Source organism: Oreochromis aureus, linkage group 3, assembly GCF_013358895.1.
Source record: "Oreochromis aureus strain Israel breed Guangdong linkage group 3, ZZ_aureus, whole genome shotgun sequence".
In the NCBI taxonomy this organism is placed as follows: domain Eukaryota; kingdom Metazoa; phylum Chordata; class Actinopteri; order Cichliformes; family Cichlidae; genus Oreochromis; species Oreochromis aureus.
In genome coordinates, this window is record NC_052944.1 from 101,314,711 (window position 1) to 101,325,552 (window position 10,842).

Sequence of the window (10,842 nt, forward strand, 5' to 3'; positions counted from 1 at the left end):
TATCTGGTGTGTTCTTTGGACTTGATGGTGTTGTTGCTCCCAATATTCTCTTAGACAACCTCTGAGGCTGTCACAGAGCAGCTGTATTTGTACTGACATTAGATTACACACAGGTGCACTCTATTTAGTCATTAGCACTCATCAGGCAATTTCTATGGGACACTGACTGCACTCAGACCAAAGGGGACTGAAAAATTACGCACACCCCACTTTTCAGTTATTTATTTGTAAAAGATGTTTGGAATCATGTATGATTTTCATTCCACTTCTCACGTGTACACCACTTTGTATTGGTCTTTCATGTGGAATTCCAATAAAATTGATTCATGTTTGTGGCTGTAATGTGACAAAATGTGGGAAAGTTCAAGGGGGCCGAATACTTTTGCAAGCCACTGTATATAGAAATCCTCTTACTGTTCTGCTGATGGTCAGCTAACTCCTCCTGCTTCATTCTCCTCAGGAAGTCTAGTGTGATCTTCACAATTGCCTCTCTGCTGCTGCTCTTTGGTCCATTATCTCCCCACTGGCTCTCTAAGCATTCTGAGTGATCTGGACTAAGAATCTCTGAATCTTCTTCTGCTTTTTCTTCAGAAAAGTGATGATGTTGTCCTCCAGCAGCTGGAACAGAATACTTTATGAATGACCCAATCAGACTGAAATCATGGAGCCAAACATCAGATCCATGTTAGACACACTGACAATCCACTGGTCTACAGAGCAGCATGGAGATGACTGTGAACAGAATAGATGTAAAAGTAGTTGTTGTACATGTACAGACCATAAATATGGAGTCCAGGCGTGTTTGATGCTGCTGGGCAGACTGACCACTGGGAATATGTCCCCTTTTTATATCCTACTTTTCTGTTTGAGCTGATGCTTCATCTTTTTTTCTGTCACAGGTATATGAGAGAGCCACACTTGGAAGATCAGTAGACCCCCTCAAATACTTGGCAGCACATCAGACACTTCCAACAAATCCAACAGTGTGGAAACTGGCAGATATCTGTTTATTCCTGCATCACCAGTGCCAGGTGAAATTAGATTTTCTAAAGCTGCTGGGCTGCTGAGCCAGAGGAGGAGTCCACTGAGGCTGCCACAGGAGAGACAAAATGATTTTGGATGAAAAACCTGTGAAAAAAATCAATCTTTCACCTGCTTCTGTCAATAAACATTCCTAATGTACCACATTATTCGCCAAATGACTGATTAATCAAAGTTGATCAAAGATCAAAGACTCGAAGCTTTGAATGTTTTTGGGTGTAAATAGAAGTAAAGCCTCCAAGCTTAATGAGGCTTCACCTGCCCACCACAACATGTTTCTTCACAATTCATAAGCCTCCCCTCAATAAGGCTCCACAGTAACTTCCCTTTTCATCCAAGCTGATGTTCAGTGTGAAACAGCTGGATTAAAGCAGTACAGGATTCACTGTTTCTATCACATTAACTCTCAGAGGCACTAAAAGGAGCTTTAAACCACAGGGCTTTTCTCTGCCAGCTCTACAGTGTGGGGGCTGAGTCCAGCTAATATGTATGTGGGCGGGGCATCTCCACACCTCTGAAAAAGGTTTATCTTTAAAATAATGTGTGTGCAATTATTAGATTAATAGTAGTTTTTTTTTTTCAGTTTTAGAGCCAAAGATCAGTAAATACATTCCTCAATGAGACTGAATGAAGGAACAACACATGCTTTCGCTGTGCAAGAAACTGCACAATGACAATAAAAAGCTCTAAGTCTCTAAGTCTTGAGAACAGCACACGTGGTCATGACATGACACATGATTAAAAAGCAGCATCCAACCATTATAATGTGGCTTCTTTTATTCCAAACGAGCACACATGCACTTATAAAAGAAAAGAGCCAATGTCATTGTTATCATTTTTATTTATATAGCACATTTAATTACAACAGCAACACTGAACAAAGTGTTGTACGGAAATACAAAATAACTCATACCAAATAATTTATAATAATAGTACCAATTACCAAATAACTCTCATAATCTATTAAAAAGTCAGTGAATGCAAATGTTTTTTTGTAGATGAAATTTGAAAATATTGACAGTAGAAGCCTGTCTGATGAGTAAGGGGTTGAAATCCTTGATCACCTCTGTAAACCAGCCTAGACCCTGCTATGGCTAAAAGCAAAGAATCATTATCATTTGATCTAAGAGATCTAGAAGGTGGATAAGGCTGCAAGAGGTCAAATACTGACCCAAAAGCCTGTCCATTCAGGGCTCTTTAAGTCAATAATAAAATTTTGAAATCAATTCAGATGTGAAAAAAGGAAGCCAGTAAAGAGAGGCAAGCACCAGGGAACTAAGTTAACATCTTTATTTCGTGTCAGAAAACGAGTTGCAGCACTTTGGACCAACTGCCTTTGGACCAACTGCAGCCTTGCAAGGTAGGTCTGACTAGCTCCAACATATACGGAGTTACAGTAGTCCAGCTGGGATGTAATGGAAGCATGTATCAGCTGTTCAAAGTTTTTAGAATATAAAAATGATTTCACCTTGGATAAAAGCCTCAGTTTGAAAAAGCATCTGAGCTAATCTGTTTTTCAAAGGTGAAATTGCTGTCAAATATAGCCCACAAATTTTTGCCATTCGACTTAATAAAAGGCTCAAGACTGTGTAGATTAAAATGAGATGTGCTGGGATTACCACTTGGTTCAAACACCATCACTTCGGTTTTGTTCTCATAAACATTAAGGAAGTTAGAGGCCATCCAGACTTTAATTTCATCAACAGACTGAAGGAAAGTTAAAAGTGGAGGAGAACAGCTTCTCTTCAGTTGAAGAGAATTCTGAATGTCATCGGTGTATGAATGGAAACAAGCATGTAAACGCAGAATAAAATTGGCCCCAATATAGATCCCCGAGGAACACCACAAGTACAGGGAGCTGAGGAAGACATTAAATCTCCAAAACCCCCTGTTTGACGGCTATGACATGACCTGAATGTGTCATTATTTTTTTTAGCTCTAGACTGTGAAGACCAATAAAGGTTCTCCATTCACTTAAACAGTCAGATCCAAAGTGTGATGAAAAAAACGTGACCTTTTTGGAAGCATTACTGTAGTATATAATACCTGTAAAAGGTTTGGACACACCTTTCTTATTTAATGTTGTTTTCTTTATTTCCACGACGTTTACATTGAAGATTCTTACTGAAGGCATCAAAACTACAAATAAACACATATGGAAGTATGTACTAAAGACAGCACAGAAGCATGTTGGTTAGCATAGTTCCACTATCAGGCCAGGGACTTTCTGTGTGGTTTCTATGTTCTCTCCGGGTATTCCTGCTTCCTCCCACATTTCCAAGAGTCAAAAAGTTAGTGGGGTTAGGTTAATTGGTAATTCTATATTTTCACATGAATAAGAATGGTTGTCTGTGTCAGACTGGCAACCTGTCCAGGGTGTACCCTGTCCCTCACCCTAAGACAGCTGGGATAGGCTCCAGATCTTCTGACTAGGAAGAGGATGGGACAAAATAGTGTGAAATAACTTAAAAAATGTTTTATATTTTATATTCTTGAAAATAGCTGCCTTTTGCTTTGATTACTGCTTTGCACTAGTAAAATAATTATAAAAAATAAATGTCAGGGGGTGGGTCTGTGACCCTGCATTTTCATTTGTTTTTTGATCTTCTTTCTTATATTTTGAACATAATGTTAAGTTCTAGGTTCATTATTTAGTTGCCTCAAGTTTAATCTATTTATGTTTCACTTACATCTTCTGGTTAGTCTCATGTATTTCTTGTCTTTGATTTCAGGTTGTCAGGTGTGTATTATCATGTCTGCGTCTCATGTTTCCTGTTTTATTTTGAAGGTTTGTGTCCCCTGTCAGAGCAGTTGGCGTCGCTTCCTTTTCTCGTTATGTCAGATTAGTGTTAGCTGTTTCCCCATGTTTATCCACTTCCCCCAACCACCCTTGTGTGTATTTAGTCTGTGTTTCTGTTGTTCTTGTCATGTTTCCATGCTTCTGTGTCTCCAGGGTTTTCCAAGTACAGGTTTTTGCCACGTTCAAGGTTTTGTTCTTCGTCTTTTGTGTTTCACATTTATTTTCTCCCAGTTCGGTTGAAGTTAGTTTCTTCCTAGTGTATATGCTTTTTGTTTTTGTACCTTTCTTATCAGTCATATTAACCAGCTTGCTTTTTGTTATATTCAAGTTTTCTTCCTCGTTCCTTCGTGTCTGCATTTCGGATCCGGTCCTCAAATTTATACAGTCAGCTTCGCAGCCAGACTGTGACAATAAATCCCCAACAGTATCACCAGCAAAGCACCATCACACCTCCTTCTCCATGCTTCCGTTCTCCTTTTCTGCATCACACAAAGACATGTCAGGTGGAACCAAAGATTTCATCAGACCAAAGCACAGATTTCCACTGGTCTAATGTCCATTGTTTGTGTTTCTTGGCGCAAACAAATCTCTTCTGCAATTTGCTTTTCCTTAGTTGTGGTTTTGTAGCAGCTATTTGACCAGAAAGGCCTGATTCACACACACTCTCCTATGAACGGTTGATGTAAAGATGTGTCTGCTACTGGAACTCTGTGTGGCATTTATCTGGGCTCTGATCTGAGGTGCTGTTAACCTGCAATTTCTGAGGCTGATGACTTGGATAAATTTATCCTCAGCAGCAGAGGTGACTCTTGGTCTTCCTTTTCTGGGGTGGTCTTTACGTGAGACAGTTTCGTCATAGCTCTTGATGGGTTTTTTTTTTTTTACAAAGTCTACTTTCAAGGAGAATGTCAAACAGGCAGAAATGTTCAGCTCTGACTCCCTCCTGTTCTCTAGTTTCTACTTTCAATAGAAAAAGTGGAAATGTTTTTCTACTTGATTCTAATCTGCCGCTGAGTCTCTTTCAGACCACAAATACCCATTCAACCAATTACATTTATTTCACTTTGATCTGCCACAAACAGCAGCGATTTCCACATCCCCTTTATCAGGCTGTGGGACAGTAAGTTTTAATGTCTCAATGGAGTTTAAAGTTCCACAACTCCAATGTGTAGCCGTCACCTTAGAAATAAACAGCAGCAGTGAGAGTGCACTGGGAACTTTACTACGAAGACACAGTTTGGTGTCTTTAACAGTCTCAATGTTTTTCTTCCCTTGTTTTTCAGGAATTTCTCCAAAACGTGTTGATCAGACAGACATTAAATGTTGCTTTATAAACTATTGAGCCAATACATTCATCTTATATGGCTGAAGCATTTTCAACGTATTAGTTTGCAAAAATGATTGCTAAAGTTTACAAGGAATCATTTAACAGTTTAAAACATAAACTGATTAAATTTATGGCTCTGAAAATGAGTTTGAGCGAAAGAGACAGACATGTACAGACTGAATTATGTCTTCAAGAGTCAGAGTGTTCTCTAACAGGAGGTCACTCTTTACACTCAACTCAGCACAGACTCACTGAGGAACTAGAACAGATCCAAAATCCAGGATAAAGCGTTTCAGTGATTGTGGTTTTGAAGGTGTGAAGGTGGATCAGAGTGTCAGAGGAGACTCTGTAGAAGGATAGAGTACCAGCAAGACAGTCCACATACACTGCTACTCTGTTAGAGACAGAAGAGGAGGAGGAGGAGGAGGAGGAGATGGGTGTTTCTCTCTTATTGTGACAGACAGAATGAGGACCATCATTAGAGCAGCGTAGTCTCCAGGATTGATCATTCTGTCCAAACCTACAGTCATAAGTGTCTCCTTTTCCCCCGATTCCTTTGTAACTCAGTGATATATCAACCCTTCCTCTCCACTTGACCTCCCAGTAACAGCGACCAGTCAGACCATTTCTACACAGCAACTGAGGAAGAACATCAAATCTTTCTGGATGATCAGGATATGACTGAACCTCCTCCACATATATCACCTTCCTGTTGTTGTCAGATAGTTTGAGGTTTGTGTTCACTGTGTTTGTGTCGATTGTGAGTTGACAGGAATCTGATGGAGAGAACAAACACAATGTAGCTGCAGTTATTGATCCATCATCTGTTCATTGATTGACACTTTGATGATGACTCCTGACATCAGAGATATGAATTAGTGATGTGACAGTTTGTAGATGTTTGAATGTGTGCTGTTTTGTTTTCATGAATCACAATAAAAATACACTTACACTTTCTCAGACCTGGTCTCAACCATCGGACTCCAGCAGGCTCCAGCCTGAAAGGAGGAGGGCATCAGACAAGCACAGTCTCTTTCAGCATGCACACATGGACATTACATGGCTCTCATGCACGTACTGTTAGACACTGATAAAGGAACTAGAGATGGACCGATCCGATATCACGTATCGGTATCGGTCCGATACTGACCTAAATTACTGGATCGGATATCGGCGAGAAATAAAAAATGTAATCTGATCCATTAAATATCATGAAAACACCTCACAAAACTTGCAACACAGCGTAACTCGGCTCATAACCGTAGCACGTCGGAGCAGTATGCGCCACGTGATAGAGCGGCTGCATGTATTTGGAGCTTCGCTACCAAACCAGTATTTCATCTCTGAGAAAGTTATCCCAGAGAGAAGTAAAGCAAGTGTGTAAGTTCATCTCTGAATGTTTGTAAAGCGTTCCCATATTAAGCTTAACAAGCGATATATGGAGCGACTGCCCCTCTCTTCCTTCCTGCTGCTACTTCAATCATGAAACTGCTTAATGATCAGCTGATCGGCTTTTCTGTCGCGAGTCTGTCTCTCTTGTTTGTTTTTTGCCCACTTTGCACCAGAAAGAGGAAACCAGCGGCTGAATTTAAGTTGATTACATCGATTAAGAATCATGAGGTGGAGGGTGGTTCCCTATTTTTTTCTTTTGCTGGGAGTTTGCAACCCTATTAGTTATGTTGCTTAATATTTCTGCTAAGTACTCTTTAAAATACCAGAATAGGGAGGATGGTGCAGGTTTAGGTTACATGTGAGCTCATCTGTTTGAACATGAATAATATTACAAAAATGTTTCACATCTGTTCAAAAAATTTCAGCTGTTCTTAAATTTGTGGTCAGAAGCTTACATGCATTTATTATAAGCATGAATTTCGTGGTAATTTGGAGCTTTTGAAGGTTACTTGAAAGGTTATCCCCACTGTCAGCGTCACCCCACATAGTTTAGCCTGAGTCTCATCAGGCTAAGACAGCTCAAATAACAAAATAAGGCAGTGACATCATTTTAGAGAAACAGGGCCTCATTTATCTTTGGTTATGCAATATGCTGAAGAACAATCCCTACATAGCAAGCAGGTCTGGCCCGGATCTGGTATCAAGCCGGCACTGTTGACGGACTTCTGGCATGGTAAGTGGTATGTCATCCAGATATGGGCCAGGCCTGGCATAGATGGCACTGTCTATGTGATGGCATATGTTTTGGGTTATGTTGCCCAGGCTCATAGAAAAGATGTCTGGCCAGATGTGCCAGTAAGCTGTCACTTCCGACTGACTGACTGACTAGTGTCATGGCAGACTGTATGGCAGCCAGATGTGGGCCATGCGATGGCATGCCATATCTGTCCCAATTGTGGTTTTGGTTTATGTGGCACTCAGTTCAAAGAAAGTGTTTGATTGCATGAATGTGGCATGTTGTATAGAGCATTTTGAGTAATCCGGGAGAGTAGAGGAGCGCTATATAAGAATCAGTCCATTCACTGTCTGAACAGAGTTTCCTTTGCCAGAGTTAATCCACACATGGGCCAGCACAGGATCACCAGTGTGTCTGCAACCGGCCTTGTGCTGGCTCATGTGTGGGCCCCCTCTGGAAAACCAGATCTGGCCCACCAAAGGGCCGTCATTCTTTGCGGTGTGTGGGCCATACCAATTTTGCTATGTGGGATATGTTTGTCAGCCACAGGGCCACCATGACAATACATTGTGATTTTTAGTTAAGCTGGAGTTGAGACTGGAGAGTGTCAGAGTGCAGCTGGAAAGCTGCATGCTTGGCTGCCAAGCCAGAAAACAATGAAGAGGCTGCCAGTAGTGTGTGTCATGGCAATCAAAGTGGAAAACAAAAATGGACAGTGTTTCCATTTGATGACGTGGCTGCTGCATATTACATGGTGGCAATGAACAATAATCAGGCTGTAGTGCAGCAGAAGCACCTGGCAAAACTGCAGGCGCATGTGATTGGCAGTAGCAGAAGTGGCAGGTCGGGGCTACAGCATCACCATCCCCCATCCACTGTCGGTGTCGCTGCACAGGATAGGGGAGGGAGATGACTCCCAGGTCTTCCTGGAGACCTTTAAGGCCACTGCTGAGGTGTGTCAGCGGCAGAGTGGGCACCACGACTGTTGCCACTGCTGTCAGGGAAGCCCCAGATGGTGGCCCTGAGTCTGCCACCGTGTCTGCTGCTGAGCTCTAAGTAAGATCTTCTAGGCCGGAAGCTGCATGATGCAGTGGTGAGGTGGCAAGAGCCCGGGCAGTCAGAGAATGAGGCCCGCATGAATGTGTCTTTAGTACATTTTTATGCAGAGATTAATTTGATATGAATCAGGGTGAGACAGAGAAAAATAATTGTTAAACATAAAGCAATCTATCCAAATGGTGAAAAAAATATGAGCAAAAGACATTTATTATTGTTCCTGGAAAAGTTCTCCTCGGAAATTGCTACATATTTATCTCTTCATTGTTCAACTAGACTACAGTTTATGCTGTGAACGAAGAAAAACTGTTCCTACATGTGTGATTTTTCATGTTACATCTGCATGAAACAAACAGGAAGTGAATGAAGAATGTAGGAAATCCCAAAAAGTTGATTCTGTACATCTGAACGTAGTGTTGTTAGTGGGAGAAAATGTTTGTCACCCATTCAAGTAACTTCTTCAGTAACTGCAGGTTTCCCCAAACTTATAAACAGTACATTTGCACAATAACTGAAACTAGCACCATTGAATGAACAATGGGCTATAAGCTCAGTTCCATTATCATTATTATGCAAATTCTCATGACTATTGATCAATGTCCATGAGTACCATTCCCAGAGAGTTGAGGAATGGCTGCAATCACAGCTTTCTAAGATGGTGAAAGATGTACCCTTAGGTCCCCTCCTCAATTCAGAGAAGGGCTTTCCCTTTGCACTTGAAATGTATCCAGCTCTTCCTTCTTTAAAAGACATTATGTCCATACCTAAGAGTGTCCAGTCTCCAGCGTGGATCCTTCAGTCCAGCCGACAGCAGCTTCATTCCTGAGTCTCCTGGATGATTGTAGCTCAGGTCCAACTCTCTCAGATGGGAAGGGTTGGAGCTCAGAGCTGAGGCCAGAGAAGTACAGCCTTCCTCTGTGATCAGACAGCCTGACAGACTGCAGACAAACAAAACAACAATCAATCTGTAACCAATGACTTTCTGTTTGTTAGAAACAATAACATCTAACCATCTGTTTGATTTAATTTAACTGTACTTACAACTAAAAAGAAAAACGAATTTGGCAACTTACTTTACAATATAACTTGCTATGAAATATAAGCAAAAAAGCCCCATCAATAAGACCATCAGTGTGAGGAGCACTTTGTAGCACTGGGGATCAAGACTAGCCATTTAACATGGCTGTTTGGGTGGGAAGTGGGCGCAGGGGGATGTGCACGAAGAGAAAAGAACAAAAGACAAACTGAGGACAGAGAGGACAAAAGTTAAGCATATGCATATAAAAGCATCAGAAGTGAAAACAGAAGAAATGCTCAGAGTATCATAGCAAATCTATGAATAGCCCGAGCCTATAAAGAGAATAATGGATGAGCTAGCTGCTTCTCATAAGACAAAATATAAATGAATCAGTCTTTAATTTCTGAGATCTGTTTGACTTCAGCACTCAACGTCCCACCATAACCCATGGAGAAAATTAGGCACCTGAACATGAAGCGGATGAAGGTGGAATATTGTGAGGGTTGATAAAGATGATGATGTTGATGTGAATCCAGGAGGAGTGGGTGGATGGTAGCATCACTATGCAGGATCAGTGTGAGAATATATCATCATCCACAAAGCAGTACCCTCCATGGAGAAGGAGACTGTAGACTAAGACTAATAACAGACGTGGAAAACACCAGGTAGACCGAGCAATCAAACGAGACTGCAAGACCAGGCTGACCAACCTGTGAACTGCATGATTTGATTACAAGAAGGCCTATGACTCAATGCTCCATACCTGGATCCTATAATGCTTAGACCTATACAAGACCAACAGGACCTAAGAGCCTTCATCAGGAACTCAATGGGAATGTGGTGGACAACACTAGAGGCCAACTTGAAGCCCATAGCACAACTCACCATCAAGCGTTGGATCTACCAAGTAGATGTTCCGTCCCTGCTGCTGTTCTGCATAGGCCTGAACCCCCTCAGTAAGATCATTGACAAGACTGGCTACGGATACTGACTACAGAATGGAGCAGTTGTCAGCCACCTCCTGTACATAGATGACATCAACATGTATGCCAAGAGTGAATGAGACATGAATTCACTGATCCACATTAAAAAGGATATACAGCAATGACATTGGAATGTCGTTCGGACTCAAGAAATGTAGTCGGATGATAACAAAGAAAGGGAAGGTAGTCAGAACTGAGGGGATTGAACTACCAGAAGGCAAAATTGCAGACAAAGAGGACAGTTGCAAGTACCTGGGGATCCCACAGGCAAATGGGAACTATGAAGAGGCTGCTACCAACAAGTACCTGCAGACAGTAAGGCAAGTCCTGAGGAGTCAGGTGAACGTTAAGAACAATATACGGGCTATCAACACCTACGCATGATCAGGTACCCTGCTAGGATAATAAGCTAGCCAAAGGAAACAATAGAAACAATTGCATGCAGGGTTTCACCCCAAATCCAGCACCCCGAGGCTGTACGCTAAGCAG

At 41.6% G+C, this 10,842-nt stretch overlaps 1 protein-coding gene across 1 annotated transcript; it reads right to left on the minus strand.

The window, feature by feature from the left end:
- Window positions 1–1,882: 1,882 nt before the first annotated feature.
- Window positions 1,883–7,106, minus strand: LOC120434862 (stonustoxin subunit beta-like). Its single transcript, XM_039603376.1, has 2 exons — window positions 7,070–7,106; window positions 1,883–5,938 (listed from the first exon to the last, which is right to left on the minus strand). Exons 1-2 carry the CDS (start codon window positions 7,104–7,106, stop codon window positions 5,406–5,408), a joined length of 570 nt encoding a protein of 189 aa, XP_039459310.1. The 3' UTR covers window positions 1,883–5,405.
- Between the last annotated feature and the right edge of the window lie 3,736 nt (window positions 7,107–10,842).

Excerpts from the sequence above, each read along its gene's own strand:
- LOC120434862 (XM_039603376.1), bottom strand. The coding sequence starts at position 7,106 with ATGTGGGGTGACGCTGACAGTGGGGATAACCTTTCAA. Across the intron at positions 5,939-7,069 it reads CAGTGGGGATAACCTTTCAA|GTCAACTCACAATCGACACA; the intron begins GTAACCTTCAAA and ends CATCAGATTCCT.